Source organism: Bos mutus, chromosome 9 (genome assembly GCF_027580195.1).
Source record: "Bos mutus isolate GX-2022 chromosome 9, NWIPB_WYAK_1.1, whole genome shotgun sequence".
Classification (NCBI taxonomy): Eukaryota; Metazoa; Chordata; class Mammalia; order Artiodactyla; family Bovidae; genus Bos; species Bos mutus.
In genome coordinates this window covers 63,975,186-63,996,257 of record NC_091625.1, presented here as the reverse complement: position 1 = coordinate 63,996,257, position 21,072 = coordinate 63,975,186, and the positions used below count along the sequence as shown (strand labels likewise).

At 41.0% G+C, this 21,072-nt stretch overlaps 1 protein-coding gene across 6 annotated transcripts in view; it reads right to left on the bottom strand.

Annotated features, from left to right (window-relative positions):
• The window catches only part of SYNCRIP (synaptotagmin binding cytoplasmic RNA interacting protein), a 29,646-nt gene extending 9,003 nt beyond the window's left edge, over positions 1-20,643 (bottom strand). For 3 of the 6 annotated variants that reach the window (XM_070376635.1, XM_070376636.1, XM_005899089.2), the window contains exons 1-10: positions 19,598-19,732; positions 18,073-18,232; positions 17,250-17,368; positions 17,035-17,142; positions 14,322-14,435; positions 14,046-14,222; positions 5,198-5,333; positions 3,965-4,170; positions 1,281-1,430; positions 857-978 (exon numbers count right to left, since the gene is read on the bottom strand). In XM_070376635.1, the coding sequence (XP_070232736.1) occupies positions 857-978; positions 1,281-1,430; positions 3,965-4,170; positions 5,198-5,333; positions 14,046-14,222; positions 14,322-14,435; positions 17,035-17,142; positions 17,250-17,368; positions 18,073-18,220 (1,280 nt within the window). In that variant the 5' untranslated portion in view covers positions 18,221-18,232; positions 19,598-19,732. Of the gene's footprint in view, positions 1-856; positions 979-1,280; positions 1,431-3,964; positions 4,171-5,197; positions 5,334-14,045; positions 14,223-14,321; positions 14,436-17,034; positions 17,143-17,249; positions 17,369-18,072; positions 18,233-19,597; positions 19,737-20,532 lie in introns of those variants that run through there. The other 3 variants (XM_070376639.1, XM_070376637.1, XM_070376638.1) reach the window with 3 other exon arrangements.
• Between the last annotated feature and the right edge of the window lie 429 nt (positions 20,644-21,072).

Genomic DNA, 21,072 nt, shown 5'->3' with positions numbered 1-21,072 from the left:
AAGACATTGTACATAATTTAATCTGTTCCCCTTTTAAAATTAAAGAAACTGAGGCTCAGAATTTGCCAACTACAGAAACTGAAATTTGAATGCTTCCTTGATTATCAAATAGAAGTTTCCCCTACAAGTACAATAGACAGAAAAGTGACCTGAGATATAGTTAAATTCAGTGATTACTGTTCTTGCCATCAAACAATGATTACCCCTCTTCCTCCTTAGAAATCAATTACCAATTTTTTTTTACACTGCAAACTTAATTCTTACCTAGCTACAAGTTTACTTCACTGTCTTAATAAGCAGATATCCTTAAAAGATCCAATTTATACAATGCATTTACATATTTGTTTTCTTACCTCAATATTATGCTATTTGGTTATTTTATTAACTATACACTCATTTCGTCTTTCAAAACCCACACTTAGTGTATGAAGTGTTTGAGATGCCAGTAACGGGCACTATGTATTGGTAAAGAGCTCTCTTTTTGGTACAAAGGAAGCAGAATCTTAATTGGCAATTTTGTATACTTCCTTCCTCAGAGAAAAAATTCTACCATTTAAGTAAATATTCTGTCAAAATTTTGGGATTGTTAATATTTAACATACATATTCAGGAGCACATTCTATAAAGTATAATAAAAAATATCCTAGATTGATTTTTCACTTATATGCAATGGCAAGAACTCAATAAATATTTCTTTAGATTCTCAGCATTTATCTTTGACTCAAAGCTTTCAAGTCAAATTTCAAGTCTTCTTTAAAAGGTAAAAAGCATGCTATGGATTTGTTTTAAACAGGTTTGAGGAACATTTGTTATTCACTAGTTAATCACTATTAAAATCTGTACAACTTTCACTTACATTTGATTCTTTGCAGCTTGCCTCTGAGCTTTTCTTTCTTTCCTTTTCTGATCTGGTGGCTTAGCAAAAACAATTTCAATATTTTCTCCCTCCAAGTCTTTGCCATTCATTTCTTCCATAGCCTTAAAAAAATTAGGCACTGATGAATACAAAAGACCTTTCACAACTGTGATTTATTTAAAGTTAAAAAGAAAAATCATTTATCATTAATCTCAAGAGGATGAGACAAAACAGGATTCTTTGATTTAAAAACGAATATTTTTGACTTAGTTTAGCGAGGCAATCTCCCAAGGCCAATAAAGGTAAGCTTGAATAGATTACACGACCTCTGAGTTTCCTTCAATTTTCTAAAACCTTCTGATTTTAGGATAACTAAAAATCATTAGCCGCTAATTAGATACCTATTATTCCCCCAGTTATTTACCTTGACAGCACCATCTCGTTCATCAAAATGAATGAAAGCATAATCTTTTAATTTCTTCACTCGTTCCAGTTTCCCAAACTGACTAAATGCCTTTTCTAAAATCTCTTCTGTTACAGTATTAGCCAGGTTGCGTACAAACAGCACTTTTACCTGAAATTTAAGAAACAGAAACTTCTATATATTTCCAAACAATTAAATTTCCAAGATGCCACCATCCCAACCCTGCAAACTTAACTTTAGTCACAATCCATTAGAAATATAAACTAGACTAAATTTTCAACTCATTTGGGCAAACATTAAGGCGCTACTGAATTTAATGGGCAAAATTCTAAACAGATATCTCAAAGATGCACAGATGGTGACTAAGCATAAGAAAAGATGCTCAGTATCACATATCACATGTCATTAGGGAATTGCAAATTAAAACAGTGAGATATCATTACAAAGTATTAGAACGACCGGCCAAAATACAAAACACCAACACCATCGAATGCTGTTGACAATGTTGAACAACATATTCACCGCATTAGAATGCAAAATTATACAATTTTGGCAGCTTCTTACAAAACTAAACTTACTTTTGTACCATATGATCCACTAATCACACTCTTTGGTACTTACTCAAAAGAGGTGAAAACATGTCCACACAAAAACCTGCATATGGATGTTTAGCATACCTTAATTCATAATTGCCAAAACTTGGAAGCAACAAAGCTGTCCTTCAGTAAGTGACTGGATAAATTTCAGTTCATTCAGACAATGGAATAATACTTAGTACTAAACAAGAAATGAGCCATCAATCCATGAAAAGACATGGAGTAAAAGAAGGTATCTTAAATGGTTACATACTATATGATTCCAACTATGTATGTGACATTTGGAAAAGGAAGGACAAAGCTATGGAGATAGTAAAAAGAGCAATATTTGCCAGGAATGAAGGAGAAGAGATGAAGAGGCAACCATGGAGAATTCTTAAGGCAATAAAAATATTCTGTATGATACTATGATAATGGATACAAGACATACATTTGTCAAATCTATAGGATGTAGAACACCAACAGTAAATCCTAATGGAAAGACTGAATTATAAAACTTTTCATTTGGATCACTGATTACAACAACGTACCACTCTAGCAAGGATACTGATAGTGGAGGAGGCTGTGCAGGTATGGTGGCAGATGTGTATGGGAAACCACTGTACTTGCTGCTCAAAAACAAAACACGCTATGCACAGCATTTCCTGAAGTGAAGTGAAGAGTTGCTCAGTCGTGTTTGACTCTTTGTAACCCATGGAATTCTCCAGGCCAGAATACTGGAGTAGGTAGCCTTTTCCTTCTCCAGGAGATCTTCCCAACCCAGGGACTGAACCAGGGTCTCCCTGCATTGCAGGCAGATTCTTTACCAGATGAGCCACAAGGCAAGTCCTAGTACTTTCCAGTAGTTATTATTTTACAATCAAAATGGAGGTGGCTATTTCCTAATAGTGTGAATACTGCTCCTGCTAAGTCGCTTCAGTCGTGTCCAATCCTGTGCAACCCCAAAGATGGCAGCCCACCAGGCTCCCCCATCCCTGGTATTCTCCAGGCAAGAACACTGGGGTGGGTTGCCACTTCCTTCTCCAATGCATGACAGTGAAATGTGGAGGTGAAGTCGCTCAGTCACATCCAAGTCTTCATGACCCCTTGGACTGCAGCCTACCAGGTTCCTCCATCCATGGGATTTTCCAGGCAAGAGTACTAGAGTGGATTGCCATTGCCTTCTCCAAACGTGAATACTATGCCATCTTAAAAAGCAGCTGAACTTAACAAAGCAAGTCAAAACTAACTGAAACCCTTCATAGAGAAGAATATTCAAAGCATTGTTAAGATAAATTCTTCCAATCCTGAAAGATCCTCAAAATACAACTACAAATTTAACCTGGCTAAAAAACATTATCACTTCCTCCTAAAAGTAGCATCTGAATTTCTTAATCTTAGAGGGCTAACGAAAGCTTAATAAGCCAAAGAAAAAAAGAATGAATCCTAAGTATCTCTGTCTTCAAGAATATTTACTGTTTAATATTCACAACTCTGATACCTCACACTCCTTTCCTTATTTAAGTGAACTCACTCTATTTGCTGGCCTATCACCATTAAAGAAGATTCTTAAAAAGACAAAGGGTGGAGTAACTTAACTGTGAGCTGCACTGGTAAAGTGGTAAAGTGTTGACTCAAGAGATATTTGTTCTCATAGATGTCTCAACAGACTGCTGAAGCAGGATACCTAATAATAGCTAAACCTTGTAACTGCAGCAGCTCTGCTGAGGCCAGTACAGTTCACTATTTTTAGGAGTAGGACTTTTAACATAAAAACCATGTAATCAAATGGCGCCATTCTCAAAAACTTACAGAAATTTCTTTTTGAATCCACACAAAAATGAAAGTCAGTCATCTCCACAGCACGTAGGCTAACTACTTCACGAGAGTTATGATGCTACACAACTATGGCTGAGGGTCCATGAATAATTTCTGTATTCACCCTCCATGCACTTGTTATTTACTTCTGGTGTGTGGCCTTTAACACAGAACACTTCTCTCACTTTCAAAGCACAGTGTAAGAAAGCACACAGTTTTCCTCCACTCTCTAAAGCCTCCTGCTGCTCCCACCAACACCACACAGAACAATCTTAACCCAACTGTCATTACCTTTGCCATAACCTCAGGATCGGGGTCTTCTATAGGATCAGCCCATTCAACAGTTCCAACATTTCCCCAGACCTTGACTTTACCACTCATTAACCTACGTCTTGCCTGCGCAGCTGTTTTGTGATCTTCATATTCAAGGAAACAAAAGCCTCTGTTTTTTTTCTTGTCGTCTGGTTGGTGGTATAAAATGACGTCTGTAAGACCCTCTGAAAGGAAGCAACCATTCCAGGGAAATTAGATAAAATAAACAAGAATAAGCAGACTAGAAGATTTTTTTGCTAATATTATACTTAAATATCAAAATGAGAACTAATCTCTTATCTTCACAAGAGATAATATACTGAAAATATCGGTCGATATATTAAAATATGTATTTTAATATATATAAAAAAATACTCAAAATTCTGTCCAGCTCAAAAATACTGGTCCAGATAATTTACCTAATCCACACTTTCCCAAGTATTCCTAATGCAAAAATCTCCATTAAAAAAAAAAAAAAAGGTACCCTTTTTACTTAGACCTGAGGATTATTCTGCTTCCATTAATTAGACAACAAAGAGGCTTGAAATCTTTACAAAACTCTTTTAGGAAAACCAGAAATATAAAATGTTTCATCCCATCCAAGTAAAACCTAATTTTTAATGGCACTCTCCTGGCCTCAGATATCAGTATGTTTATGTCAAATGAAATAGACTATCTTAGTATTGTATAAGAATTTCAAATGATCCTGAAAACTGGTAACAGGCTGATAATTTGCTAAATATATTCTAGGCAGATAAAACTGTTTTCTTATAAAAGCCTGTCACTTGGAAACTTTAATTCAAAGACAATGTAGGCTCTCTGCTTATAGCAAGAGTACTCACTATTCCTATAATTTGGAAAATCAAGTCATTACCTACCAAATATTTTTACTAAGAATGTCAACCAGAACCTCAACATGCATAAAAACACACAAAGAAATACAATCTTCCAAAACAGGAAGCACAACAATGATTGTGCAGATTGAGTTCAAATCCCAGATGTATTCCTTACTAACTATCTAACATTCAGCAAGTTATTTCCCAAAACCTTCTGATTCCATGTCTGAAATATGCAGATACCTATCTTACATGGCTATAGAAAGAATAAAATGAATCAATAAATGTAGTGCTTAAAACAGTGCTTGGCACATAGAAGTCTGCAATTACCTTAAGTGTTACAACTTGCACCTCCTTCCAAATAAATCCAACTTACCTGTTACTTTGCTAAATTCTTCAAGAATCTGTTCCTTGGTTTTACTCTTAGGAATAGAGCCCACAAAAAGCCTGTTGTTGGCAACCGAGATGCAGACACCAATGTGTTTTCCAGAACGAATTTCGTGATTATTATACTGAAAGGGGGAAAAGTGCACCATGTTTTAAAAATACTTAAAATATCCTATGACAGGTGCTTATTACAGAAAGACACACAAATCCCATACAGAAAAGCAAGATCTTTTAACAAACTAAGAATTCAACACTTAAGTTTATCAAGTATCCTTTAAAAATTATAATCTGAGACACAGGAAGACTGTAACAACAAAACACTGATCACGTTTATGAACTAAACCAAAAATTGTCAAGTCCTTGAAATTTAGCAAATCTGATAAGATTCCAATCTGTAAGCAGCTTAAATTCCAAATTACTGATTACACAATACCTTGTTTTCTACTTAAATGCATCCTGCTGACTATTTCCATGTAAGGAAAATAGATTCAAATTGTCAACAAGCTTTCTGTCTTTCTGTTAATCAGCACTTCAATCTTATTTTTCCATCTCCCCTAACCACTCATAAAAAGTTACAATAATGATTCTTCAGCTTCAAATCCTTAAGTCTAAAAGAAGAATCTCACTATTCTGAATCCGGCTGTACATTCCACCCCCCCGCCCCTTCATTTTCATCAAGCCTATGATAACACTGGAGAAAGACAAGTAGATTATGGTATAAGTATAGAAGCAACTATAAAACTATAGTAAAATGTAAACAATCTTCAAGTGACCATAAATCATAAAAGGCAACAAAACCATAGAGGCAAAACCCAAAAAGCTCCTATCCCTGTTATTCTGATTCTTGTGCAACAGGTACATAAGGTATGAGTGAAGGAAGTACAACTAAGTCAGAAAATTGATTCCTCACTGTCCCTTTCTCCATTATCTCCAGGTATTCAAAATTAAACATGAAGTTCAATCATCTTTCCCTCCAGTTCAGTTTTGTACTTTTTACCCCAACTCAGTTCATACTTGGCCAAGTCTCTGGTCATCATTTTGAACTGTGGTGTTGGAGAAGACTCTTCAGAGTCCCTTGGACTGCAAGGAGATCAAAGCAGTCAATCCTACAGGAAATCAGTCCTGAATATTCATTTGAAGGACTGATGTTGAAGCTGAAACTCCAATACTCTGGCCACCTAATGTGAAGAGCTGACTCAGTGGAAAAGACCCTGATGCTGGGAAAGAGTGAAGGCAGGAGAAGGTGACGACAGAGGATGAGATGGTTGGATGGCATCACCAACTCGACAGACGTGAGTTTGAGTAGGCTCTGGGAGTTGACAGGGAAGCCTGCCAAGCTGCAGTCCATGGGGTCGCAGAGAGTGGGCAACTGAACTGACTGACTAGTCAGTCAATCATGATCCCAAGATTACCTCTATTCTTTACACTTATGCCAGAGACATTCTTTTTTTTTAATCACAATTTTGCCTATTAGGAAAAAAATATCCCTCAACGACTCCCCATCAGCAAAACAAAGTTCAAATAGCTGAACATCAGTAAGCCCATCCTAAAATTCCTCCCGCTTCTTCCCTTTCTTCACACTATTGTAATCGTGGCTAATGATGTCAGTTCTCACACTGCTACGCCTCTGAATATAATGCTTTCCCTGAAACTTCACCATGGAAATCTCTTCTGCATACCTGTAGATTTGAGCACAACCAAATACTTTGCGATCCCTAAATTCTGTAAGGATCAATAAAAACACCGTTCTATGTTAACACAGATCAGTAGTTCTCAACAGGTGTAGATTTTGCCCAGGGAGGGAGGAGGCACGTTTGACAATATCTAGACAGATTTTGGTCAACTAGACCTCGTGGCTTAGAGGTGAAGAATCCGCCTGCCAATGCAGGAGAGGCAGGTTCCATACCCTGAGAAGAAAATGGCAGCCCACTCCAGTCTTCTTGCCTGGGAAACCCCATGGACAGAGAAGCCTGGTGGGCTACAGCCCATGGGATCACAAAAGAGCTGGACATGACTTATCGACTATAAACAGGCAGATTTTGGTCAACTAGAGGTGGGACTTACTGTTAGTATTTAGTGGGTAAGTAGAGGTCAGAGATGTTACCAAACATCCTTAATTCACAAAATAGCCCAGCATGATAGCTATCTAGTCTAAAATAGTGCTGAGATTAAGAAATACTGCCCTGGACTTTGTTTTCCCATACTATTTGTATTTAGACCAAGCACCTCTTAAAAGTAGAAATATGCAGTTATCTGCAGATAGTAGACCTATGGTTGAATCCATCATTGCATGGGATTATGGACAATGAGACTACAATATCCCACCACACAAGTAAGTGAATCTAAGAACACAATAAACTATTTAAGACATGTACATTCCCTAGATTTTTACACATAAGCATCAAATAGCCAGCCTTAGCAACAAATCAATGACTTTCAATTTGGTCATTTAGTCTGTAATTCCAGAAGTTGACCAAGGAAAAAAGAGAAAGAGGAGTTACTCTGAAGATGACAGAATTTGGTATCACTTTCCCTTTTTTGTATTTTTGTTTTCCAAATATTCTAAGACCAGGGGCTATGTACTTAATAATGCTGCTTCAAAATGGTGATAACTGTTGCCATTATTTTCTATATAAGCAAAGTTTCTTCCCTTCTAACCTATCCTCACCAGCCCTGCTCTGGTTAATCAAGGTAGGGTAGGTAGAAGGTATTTAAAATGACAGTAGTCTGAACAACTGTCAGACCTGGTGGGTTCCCAGGTAACACCAGAGGTAAAGAACCTGCCTGACAGTGCAGAAGATGTAAAAGACACAGGTTTGATCCATGGGTGGGGAAGATTCCCCTGGAGAAGGAAATGGAAACCCACTCCAGTATTCTTGCCTAGAGAATTCCATGAACAGAGGAGCCTGGTGGGCTATAGTCCATGGGGTCGCAAAGAGCCAGACACAACTGAAGCAACTCAGCATTCATTCATTCAGTCTGACCAACAGGAAGCTATGAATATTTAGCAGGATTTATAAAGAAAACTGTAACTCTTCATCCACATTTTTTTTTAATTTAAAAAATGGAAACATTTTTAACTGACCCATAGAGAGTAAACTGGCTCTCCAGTGAAGTCATTAAAGGAAAAAAGACTCTGGGCATATTGTCCAAATGAAGCAAAAAGTAAACATTTTCAAAGCAATGTCCGCATCTACAGATTAAGCATGCACTTTTCCATGTATATTTTGAGTTAACTTTTCTTACTCTAGCATTTTTAAGGCCAATCTATCATCTTAAAGTCAAAATTAAACTTTACATCCTAGCAAGTGAGTAACAGTGACTTAAGACTGTAGAAAGGCATTACAAACAACTGTTCTGATGCTTACTAGAGATTCTAATTTAATGCTGATAAACCCTTACTCTCAAGGGTTAAGTAATCAGGACTATATAATGGTATCAAGATAAACAAAAAAATGTCTTTTCCAAACTAGGAAAGTTGGCACTGAAATTAACACGTTTTAGAAATCTAGCTTTCAGATCCAGTAGCACAGTGAGGTAATCAAATAAAACAAAGATGAACCAATATAGTTTCAGTATTTCAGAACACCAAAATGAACTGTACAGCCTGGAACATTCCCATCACCCAGGCTCAAAAACACCAAGTCACTCTTTCCTTGCCTCATAGCCAATCAGTCAACAAATCCCGAGAAACTCAGCAACCTCAGATTTGGAATCTGATCCAGAAGTAGTTGCTCAGTCCTAACTCTCCTTATAGCAGCGAAACAGCTGCCTCCCAAGCCTGTCCACGTAAGTCTTCTTCACATTGAGTCAAACCTACTTCCCTAAAAATTCTCCAATGAATCTATTTCCTCCTCCAAATGAGGCACTTCACATACCTACACACAATGCTTACAACTCAGTCCTCTTTGCTTGGCTAATCATTCCTTCTCTGAAATTGGAAAGTGCCTCCAGGAGTGCCACGAAACAGTGACATTCATAACACAACAACACAAATGCAGGCTAAGACTGAGGAGTCTAGAGTAAGCTGGAGACTATTCTAACACTTCTAAACACCGGCTTCTATAACATGCAGTCCAAGATTATCTCAGCTTATTTGGCAATCATACCACACTGCTGAAACACTACAGTTTACTTGTGAGTAAGTTATGTATAGGACTTGACTTTCAACCCCCCTCAATTCCACCCTTCTGATACAAACTACTGTCCCAGGCTATCAAAATCTTTCAGATCCTTATTTTGTCATCCCCCATGGCATTTATCACTACATGTAGATTCAAGTCACCAAACATCTCAATCAGTCCAACTATACCCTCATTCAAATCACTGATAAGGAAAAAAGAAATACCATCTATAACATATTTACATTATGCAACCTACACTAACACTCAAAACTTCAATGGTACCATGCAACTCAGTCCAGTAGTCAATGACTACTGCCTTTTAGCATTCACTTAAACAAGTTTCATCTTTCTTCCCACAAATCACTGCTTCAACTCATCTATTTCCTTCACTTCCCTCCCTATTCAAACCTCTTTAGGACAAAGCCTTCTCCATCAACCCCAACTCAAAGCAATCTATCCCTTCATCCTTCCCTTACCCTGTGACCCACCAGCTTCCACTTTAATTAGTTGTAGTTAGCCTCTCATGTTCCAGAAACCCCAAAGTCAAGAACTGGATCAAACTACTTGTACACTCATAGTTAAAGTTTTCATGTTATTCACAGTGAACATTTGCTAATTGCTACTTAAAATACTTTGTGGACCTCTCTTGTCAGCTGCATTCATCAAAGTGGTTGTACACTGGTGTATACAACCACTGTGGTGAATAAACCATCAGTGGCTATTAAAGTCACAACTCTTAACGTGTAAATAGAGGTCAGTATTCCAGTCTTCGCAAGAAGTTTTTTTCAGTAAGACACTTACAGTGTATTGGACCATAATGGGCACTTGCAGAGCCAGTTGCCCTGGGCTCCAATTCCAGAAGCACACATACAAATACACATACACACCTGCCTGCGTTCCTCTTGGACTTTGTGACAACACCAAATGCTACAGAGGACAAAGTGTCACCCTCCCCATGAATCTATATTAATCCCTAGGGCTGATGGTAGCAGAGAACAATTGCAAATGAAAGCGAGAAAATCTTTGAATAAGACAGCACTGGTCAGCCGGTCAGGTTATTTATCCAGTACCTATTCTATAGTGGCACTGTTCTGAATGTCAGGGACGCAGAAAAAAAGCAAATTCTCTGAAGGGAAGAGAGATGCAAATAATGTTACAAAGTCAAGAAATAATTTTAAGTACATCTAAACATTCTTTTTTTAAATCATGTTCAGTATACTATCATGGGGCAAGTGGGTAGTAAACCTTTCTTAGAAAGGCCCTCTAAGAAAATCTGATTGATAAGAAGGCAGCAGCTGGGCTAACTGGAAGAAGTGGTGGAAAGCCCAGAAGGCAAACTTGAGTTGGAAATGGTCATAGCTTTTGAGGAGAACAAAAAAGGCAAAGTATGGATGGAACGGTCATAAAGAAGAGTAGGAGGAGAGAGGTTAAGCAGAAACTTGAGCAGATAGAGCCTTGTTTAGAAGCCATTATTCTCAGGATGGGAATGCTGCGATCTAACCTACATGGCTAAATGGTAAAACCGTAAAGGGGCAACGGAAAGCAATGAGACTAGCTAGGACTCTTCAAATGGTACCTCAGGCTAGGGTGGTAGCAGGAAGATGGTACAAACTGGTTAGATACCAGAAATAAACTTGGCAGCAGAGAAGACTCACACTCAACACCTTTTAAGACCACCTAAACCACTACACAAACAATCAGGCTCACTGGCAACATAACATATACTGCTGGTTTAAACTGTTATGTCCAGTTAACAGTACTGCTAAGTCACTTCAGTCGTCTCCGACTCTGCGACCCCATAGACGGCAGCCCACCAGGCTCCCCCGTCCCTGGGATTCTCCAGGCAAGAACACTGGAGTGGGTTGCCATTTCCTTCTCCAATGCATGAAAGTGAAAAGTGAAAGTGAAGTCACTGTCTGTCCGACCCTCAGCGACCCCATGGACTGCAGCCTCCAGGCTCCTCCCTCCATGGGATTTTCCAGGCAAGAGTACTGGAGTGGGGTGCCATTAAGAACACGCTAAATAAACCAAACCTGCATGGCCCTGGGCAATCCACCCGGTCTATTTATTCACTGTAGAAAAAAGTTATTTCACTTACCTTGAAGAATGGTTTGCAGTGGTATTTAAAAGTAATAATGTGGCACAGAGCACAGCTCCTGCGCCTTAACAAGCAACAAGTGGCAGCTATCAAACACCTTCCCATAAATTTAGATCTTGCTTCCACAACTAGACTATCATCATTTACAGATACATTTTCTTATTCCCCCAAATACAAGGCAAATGTTAGCTGAAAACAGGGTGACTAAGAAGTTTGCAGTTGCTTCTAACTTCAAGTCTCTTCAGCTGTTAACATCAACCCATTTCTACAATTCAGATGCAAATTTAAAATCTACATTTTTTATTGGAGGTCATTGTCAAATTATATACATCAAAAAATAAGACCGAATATATAAACTATCTCAGTCTAAGGTATGTCTCAAGATACTCAAAGTATAGGAAAGCAAAAAATGATGCTGCTTCAATCTTGTCTGATCTACAATCTAAAAAAGACATTTTCTCAACATTTGATTATGTACATCTAGAACAGTTCAACTATCTTATACAAAAACTTCTTTGATAAAGCTGTAATTCAAGTAGACTTGTGATATGACACAACTAGGAACAGTCTTCAAAATACGCTCCCTTAAAAAACACATCTGGGGTGTTACATCCAGGAGTCAAAACAAGGTAGCATAAAACATCCAAATCAACTTCAGTTTTTTATTTCTCTAGAATGTTTCATTTCCTCAAAAGCCTAGTCCTTTCTTTTACTGTTGTACTAAGGCAAGTCTCCCAATTCTATCACCATAATCCTAGCTATGGTAAAACATCTCTTCAGAAAAAGCAGTAAGAATACATCCAATTCATCCCAGTACTAAGACTATCTTTAAAAAGACACCAAAGTGCAGAGCCTCCTACTGATTAGACAGCAAAAAGTAAATATTCCCCCAGATAAGGACTCAAATTCAAACCCAGAAAAAAAATGTAAAAACATTTGTTTAGGACAAGAGCTGTTTCTAGACCAATCAAAATAGCTGTTTGACTATCTGGAAATTTCTGCGTTACAGTCAAAAACTTAACTATGTTATTAAGACTACTCTAAGCCTACAGCAATGCAATTTTGGACTATATTATGTTAAGCCAAGGCAACTGCCCAAACTGAAACATATTTCATGTGTATTTATTGGCACTCAAAATTGTCATGTTAGGACTGGTTTATGTATCTTCTTCTAATTATGGTTTCTTTACTATAAAGATTCTGAACATCACCTAGAAATACTCTAGTGAGGACCTACCATAATTGGTGTATTTTGGCAGCAAAAATTTAGTCAAGTGTTGGTTTAATAATCCCTATTAAAAATAATAAATACACGTATCATTACTTATAACACTAAGTAATCACACCACTAAACAAAACTAAGCTTTATGTAATACCTAGTAAATAAACTGGGTCTGACATCATTAAATTCTACACAAGCTTTTTGTAGTAAGATAAGATAGCTCATTGCCTTCTCAATCACTGTACATTTCCACATTAAAACTTGCTGCTACTTTACTACTATCTGGCAAAATGTTCTTTTAGATTCAGCTGAATGATTTCTACAGTTTATCTTTCCAGAACCCTAAAAAGTTCTCAATTTCACTTGAACTGTTTAAACTAAAATCTTGACAGTTAATGGGACGCTAGAGCTATATACTCTCCCTTCTGTAATAGCATCCTTGGAAAGAAGGGAAAAATCAGCCTTGATTTAAACAGAAATATCCAAAAACCTGAATTCTTTATTCTTCCCAAGTAGCATACTTTTCTAATGTTAACCTTACAATATTCAATTACACACACCAATAGAAAGATGCAAGCTATATAGAAAGCTAAATGGAGTGTATTTGTTTCCTTTTTCTCCTTAAGGCTTGCCTGAAAATGTGATATAGATGATGGTGAGGAAAGAAAAAATAAAATTCAGGAATAATCAGTCTAAGAATTTCAAGTTTGCCAGAATTACCCATATAACACGTAAGTCAGACAGTGCAAAACAAATTATCTGCCATAGTGAACCATTTACAAAAGTTCCTCCCCAGCTGCACTTTTTGATAGATTTCTTGGATTGAAATTAACTTATGACATCTTCAACTACAAAATATAGAAACCACTTGAGTCACAGAATTTAATAAAACTAATTTGAAGGAGTTATATAAGCCATAACTTGAAATATTAAAGTTCTTTAAATTGGGAATATAACTAGGTCCTCACCTGACATCTGCTATTTTTAAATCAAATACTGCCATTCACCATAAAATCCCTATTTCATTAACTAGAAAGTTATCATCATAATGTCTTCATGAAACATTTCTAAAAAGGGATAGCCAGATATGGCCCAACAGGAGCCCGGTCTACTACAGTTACTTTCCTACACCTTTTAACATTCCTAAAATTAAAAAAAAATCACTAAGCCAAATGTTTCAAAGAACCAGTAACTATAACTCCACCACACTACCTTATAGATCCCGAGTCAGTTCAACTATACCCGCAAAAGATACTGCTATAACGTGTACACGGAAAATGTGAAAGACAGTGCCTAATCAGCACTTCAAAAACATTCAGTTAACACAATAAGAAAAGGCCTGGCTTTAATTATAAACAGCAAATGTGAAGACTGAAAGAAAAAAAAAACTCACCAGTTTAACAGCCTCCTGAGCTGCTTCTTTTGTACAAAAAGTGACAAACGCATAACCTCTATTGAGACCTGTTAGTGGATCCATCATTAAACGAAGATCCCATATAGGTCCAGCTTTTTCAAACAATGGAACAAGTTCATCCTCAAACAGATCTCTTGGAATCTTCCCCACAAATATCTGTAAATTAAATATGCAGTAAAAACCATGGAGAATTTCTATAAGAAACCAGACACGTGTACATTTACTACAAAGGGTACAAGTTTTTAGTTTCTTTACCTCAGTGCCAACAGAAGGCTGCTGACCTGAATAAACGGAATCTGGAGGCGGTCCCCCATACTTCCTCTGTCCAGTGGTCACATCGAGTGTGTAGCCTGTTCTTTCCAAGAGTGCCTTAAAAAGTTGAAAATGTCATTAATATATTTCATTCATAAGACCACACCCGTGCAGCAAGCAGTTATGAAAAAATCAATTTTGTTCAAATCTTTCCATTTATGTTGGCAGTATTCCCTACTAACAGGTTTTTGTTGTCTGTTTTAGAACTCTTTTAATGTGTGCTTATAATTCATAATATGTGCTAATTTATAATGAAAGTTTCAGGATCCTGGTCAAGTAATTTTCTGGTCTCCAATTACTGAGCAATGCTTAGTGAACAACACAAAATATTGATTCATCAACTCTGAAGGCAAGGTTTATCTATTCTGCCCTTCTAAAAAATGACTGCATAATTAAGCTGAAATTCTCTCCTGAAGGAGGAGGTGAGTAACTTCTCTCTCCCAAACCTAGCTTTCTTACCCAACAAATTTCCCAGTAACCCACACTCCGAGGTACCTACTGCCATTCTGGGAGTTTCACCAACCTTTACAAATTACACTCCTCCAACTAAATCCAGAAACTTAAGAGGAGATGCAGGAAAAATAACCTCTTATTCATTTGACATTCAAGTACCATGCTTCACAGGACAGCATGGATCACTCAGAGCCAAAATGATTTTTGGAAACTTTATGAAACTGCAACACGATATAATCTCTACACATTAGCTCCCTAAAAGTGAACTGTTAAAATTTAAACAACTTATATTTAACTCAGAGCATAAAAAGATTCTTTTTATCTCTTATTATAAGCAAAACAGTAGAAAGTAGTCGTCCACTGTTAGCCTAAGGAAAAAGCAAGATTATTCCTTTTCCACCATCTCACCCACAATGCACAAAACTAGTTTTCTAAATAAAAAGAATCTAATAATTAGCTGATAAACTTTGAAATAAACTAATATCAAGCACATGATAAAACTTATCAGAATGCTGTTAAGTGATGGGGGGAGGAGCACTTTAGTCCTTAAATGAAAAAGACTGGACAGATTTTATTTCTACCAACTCTTTGTGACCCCATGGACGTAGCCTAAAAAGCTCCTCCGTCCATGGAATTTTCCAAGCAAGAGTACTGGAGTGGGTTGCCATTTCCTACTCCAGGGGATCTTTCCCAACCCAGGGATCAAACCCAAGTCTCCCGCGTTGCAGGCACACACTTTACCTTCTTAGCCATCAGGGAAGTCCTTATTTCTACCCAAAGAACATTAAACAGTTATGGAAAGATACTGTAATTGATAAGAACTCTATTCCTAAACTCTCTTAACAAAAAAGTCCACAAAGTGGTACACGTTTTAAGCAGTCTTTTTCTACTATACCCAAATATATTTGCTTAACAGTGCAATATTGGGTTAGTAACAAAAATAAACTCAAATCTCTTACTATCACATAAACTAAACCATTAAATGGTTCATCTTTCCTTTTTCCCCTATGCAATCCCTGTGCTTCTTTCACTTAAATCTTCATACAACCCAAATAATATGTTTTATGTCAATCCCTAAAAACAAAAAGGAAACACTTATTCCCTCTGAAAAATAGTCTATAAAAATGTCTGATTTCTTGCCACAATTTAAGTCACACTAAAGCTTTACGCCACTCCCTTCCAAAGACAGAACTGAATGTTTCACAAACTAAATTTCCAACTTTTTATAAAATTTTAATAACTTTCAGTGTAGATTTACTTACAACTGATCTAATTACAATGAGTAACAACTATATATTCCATTTCTTTGGAAAAACTAGATTTATAGTTCAGATACAATTCACTCATTTGAAAGCCTCAATTTTATACATTAACTACTAACTCCATACTTCTCTCTTCCTATACCATTAAAACACAACTGACACCCATCCCTTCCTAATAAGTTATTTTCTTAAACTAGAATCCTTGGTTCAAGAGCAGGGGCAATATGTTAAGAATACTACATTAAAACTAGTATGATCATATTTTCTATGAACCAAAAAATCAACACAAGTAAAAAACACAAAGATCAAAACCTAGTTGACTTTACTACTATGTGACCTGGGTGAGGGCAAAGGAAACTTCTCTCAGCCTCAGTTTCTTCATTTACACGTCTACAGTAATCAATTTTTTCATTAAAAGCTATTTTAGAAATGAACAAATTAGCCTTAAAAACCCACACTAATGAATGAGGAAGAAGGCATTGTTAAAATACTAAACTCATTTAATGCGGGGGCTTGAGAATCCTAAGAAAAGCAGTCAATTGCTAAATGTACACTCTCCATCAGTATGGGGTGAGCTGATCCCTCCCCTTTTGGTTCCACTGTCGGTTAACCTGGACTTGCAGGTTTCATATGAAAAATATGGTGACTGTATTTCTTTAAATCTTTTATTTAGAATACCATTAGTAAAGAATACATGGGTAACAAGCAAAATTTCAAAGTTGTTTAGAAACAGAAACTGTTGAAGGCAGGACACTTCAAAAAATAATAATGAGAAAACATTAACAAATTATCTCATGGTGGTTAACTCAACATTACCACACACACACAAGGAATAATTTCACACCCAAGGAATATTTACCCAAGCTAGAAAATAGTCAAAACAACAAACAAAAAACTTTAAAAACTGAAAGGAGTAAAAAAGAAACTTTTAAAAGCCATACCTTAATTTTTGCTTCATCTGGTCCTTTGCTAGAATCTGCAACTTTGGTCCCCTGTTTTTCTCTCTGCCTATAAGTCTTCATGACTCCACATAAAAAGGCACTTTTGTTCTGTAAAGGAATTTTCCAATTATTTTCAAGAGTAAGTCTTAAATATACCTAACTGAATAAAAGTCAAAACTACTTTTTTTTTTACAATCATACCAAATTAACGTTACCTGAACATGAGAGAGATCACTGTCTTTAAACTGCTGAAGAACTGCCAATGCGCCGTCTTCATTGAATTCTTTTAAAGCTTCGATAGCTCTTTCATCTAAATCGCTATGTGCAACCAGCCCTGGAGAAGAAAAAACTTAATTAGTTGTCAACTTTTAATATTTTTAGAAAGTTTTTTTTTTAAAGACCATGTTTGCCAGTGCAGGTGCCAACTACAAATTCTTCCATTCCTCTTTATCTATATAATGAAAAACACACATACCTTAGCCATTATGAACTAAAGAAGGCCTCTCAACCATACTTAAAATAATGAGTCAACTTTTTTATCTTATCCTAAGTCAGGCAGTTCTGAACACCGAGTATTTCTAAGGTAAATACATAGGCTTACAAATTCTAAAATCAACCAACAAAGTACAGAGCATGACACGGGAACCTCCACTCAATTTCAAATACCACTAAAAAAAGCAACAGCCACACCGAGACAGACTGACTACAAGTCTACAATTACCAAGTTATTTAACCAGAATCCTACCACAAAAACACCCCCAAAAGTCACACAGCCTGCTCCCAACATTCAGCAGCTGTTGCTACCTGCTACCATCATATACTTAACCATCTGGCCATCCAGCCTTTACCACCTAACCCTTCCTTCTTCCCTCCCTCTACACACCTTAACCTCTAGTTCACAAGAACCTACTAGCACAACAAGGCAAAAACTCCAGGTCCCACACTTCTTGGAAACCACAAAAAGTTGCTATTTTAGTTCAAAGCCAGAAATCCAATAGAAAAATTTCATAATGTAATTTTGCAAGTGTTAGTTCTTACCTGCAACGTAAATTTCATCTAGTTTTTCAGCAACTTTCTGTGGTAAACCAGCATCAAGCAATGTCTGAAAATTTTCTGAATGGATAACTGCAGAAGTAGTATCCATGGGCTCTTCAGTACCATTTCCATTAACATGTTCTGTAGCCATGTTTCCAGAGATCTGTTCAAACGCAATAAGCAAAATTAAACTAGGGTCTTCAAAAAGGGTAGGACAATATGAGAGCCCCAATCTTGACTTTCTCTACCAATTTCTACACCAGCAAGCCTATACATCCCTTTAAACAGGCCTTAAAGTCACTGTCGCCTGACAAGCCAGATTTGGAGCTCGGGGCACCAAAGGACGGATCCACTACGTTTTTCCTTAGCACCACCCCTGACTCACCTGCTAACACTCCCTAGGAAAAACCACATTACAAATGGAGCCCAACCAGCACGAGGACGAGCCAGCGTGCCACATGCAACTGTGCCCGTACAGAGAATGAGGTGTGTGTGGAGCAAGCAAAGCTGGGCTTTTCCCTCTCAAAGGTAAACCCCCAAAGTGCGCGCTTTTCCCGCCTGCCGCTTAAAGATCAGTAACAACAGCCAGCGAAGAACAAAGCGCTCACACAAGCTACCTTCCCACCTCCCCGCTTCTCCACCCTTCACCCCCGCACCCCAAAGCCCGCCCCCGACTCCGCACCCAGAGCGGCAGCCTCACCGCCGCGGCCACCGGGAACCCATTAGAAACACGTGCTCCGCGCCTTCAAATGTCCTACAACTTCCTTCAAACGGCAACCCACCGAATCCCAGGCCAAGACTACCGTCACCAGCTCCCGACAGCAACCCAAAGCCGCGGCCGGAGCCCCCAGCCAGCAGCAGCAGCACAACCTCGCCCCTCGACACCGAGGCCGCGGCGGCGCCAGGCCACAGGCTCTCCCCGCCCCCCAGCGCCGCCGTCTCGGCCGTGACACATGGCTCTCTCTCTGCCCCGGGCGCCGGCGACCCCCGGCCGCCCGCCCGCCCCGCCGAGACGTGCGCCGTGGCGCACGGTACAAGCCCCCACCCCTGGCCGGTCCTGGCAGCGACTGCGGCGCGGGGGCCGCCGGTGCCACCCGCGGGCCGGGGCCGGCAAGCCGGCGGCATGAGGGCGTTCCGCGAACTGCCCCACGCCCGCCAGACCCCAAGCACCACCCAAGCCCGCCGCGCGGCTGCGGGACGGAACCGGCTCCTCTCCGCCCACTCCCGCGCCGCGGCGACGGCCACGACAGCACCAACTCCGCCGCCGCTCGCGGTCCGCGCGGGCCACGGGGCCGCCTCCTCCCTGGAGCGCCGCAGACAAAGCCCGAACAGCGGCAGCACATGGAGGGGAGGAGGAAGTGACGGCGCGGGCCGCGGCCTACTCCCGAGCAGCCCCAGTCAACGTGCTCCCCTCTCCCTTGGAATCCATTTTCCAGAAAAGCCGGTTTCTCCCCGCACCGCCCTCCCCCAGCTCACTCCACAATGTCACGGAGCTCCCTTCCCAGACCCGGGTCCCAGCGGTCGTTACCTCCCCGTTGGGCTGCGGCGGAGGAATCCTGTCCGAGGAGATCCGGTTGCGGGCAACGCGTGCTCGCTGCTCCCTGTGTCCGGCGCGAGTGGAGCTGTTGTAAAATGGCGGCCGAAGCTCACGCCGCTGGCAGCAAACCCGATCCAGTTCCACTCGCCTCCGAGCGCGCTCCCGGTGCGCGCGCGCGCCTCCGCGTGACCCCCCTCCTTTCCTCCCCTCCCTCGCGCGTCCGCTTCTCTCACTCACTCTCTCAGCTCCTGCCCTCCTCCAGCTCCTCCTTCTCCTTCTCCCACCACCACCAGTCTCCGTCAGCCCTCTTCCCTAGGCCCTTCTTCTTCCCCTCCCTGCTTCTTTCTCCCACCGCTCGCACTGTCGTTCGCGGCCGCTCAAGCACAAGTGGCCGCCCTTCCCCTCCTAGATGCACGCTTGCTCACTCGCTCCCTCCCTCGCTCGTTCTCTCGGCCCCGTCCCCCAGTCCCTGCCGAGTCGGCTCCTGTCTTTCTCTCTCCCGCGCTGACGTGACGACGTAGCCTACGCCTCGGGACGCGCGCCCGCGGGTTCCGCCCCCACTCCCCACCACCCTCGGTCCTCATCACACGGGAGGGCGCGAGACCCCGCCCTTCCGCTCCGGCGGCGGCGGAGGGGCCAAGAGTGAATGAAAGGCCCGCCCCTTCCCCTCCCGACACTCCCCCTCCCTCTCCCCTCCGGGTGGGGCGGGGCGGGGCGGGACGGGCCGGCTCAGCGTGTCCCACTCGTTCTCCTTTGTCAGGAGACAGGCATCTCCCCACCCCGCCCCGCCCCACCCCAACCGCGGCACCACGCGCACGCCACCCCCACCGAGCTCCCGCTCGCCCCACCCCCCGTTCAGTCCCGGGCCAGCCGGGAACGGGGTTGGGGGCGCGGAACGCGACTGCAGCTGCCCTGAGAGTACCCACCCGTCCGTGCGCGCCCGGCCCCGCGCCCTCGGCGCCGCGGCCGCGTAGCCGTTCCAGGCGGTGTCCACGCCGCTGCCTCCCCGCGCTCTCCTCGCTCGGGAGGCTGCAGGCGCACGTGTCCCCCGGGGCGGGGCGAGGCAGACAATGGAGCGGCGGGGGAGGGGAGCGGCGCGGAGACCCGCGGACCTTTGGTTCACCTGGCTAGAGGGACCTGAGTGCCCGAGTCGCTCAGGGATGACTGGGTCTCCCTTGCTGGACAATGGGAACTCCGGGGCCCCAGCCCGCGTGGCTTCCCTTCCACGGGAACCTCGGGCGGAGGGAGGGGCGCCCGGGGCTGGGACGAGGAAACCCCGGCTGCTTTTGAAGGGGGACCGGCTGTCTACAGTGGAGCAAGGAGCTGCTCCCGCCTCGGGATGATAAGAAAGCCAGATTTGGAAGCGAAACCGCTGGGTGGTGAAGAGTTGTGCAATACTCCTTTTCAGTCCCTGGCCTTTTAAGCAGTTACGGGCTTCCTCGCAGCACAGTTTGAGCAACTTGGTG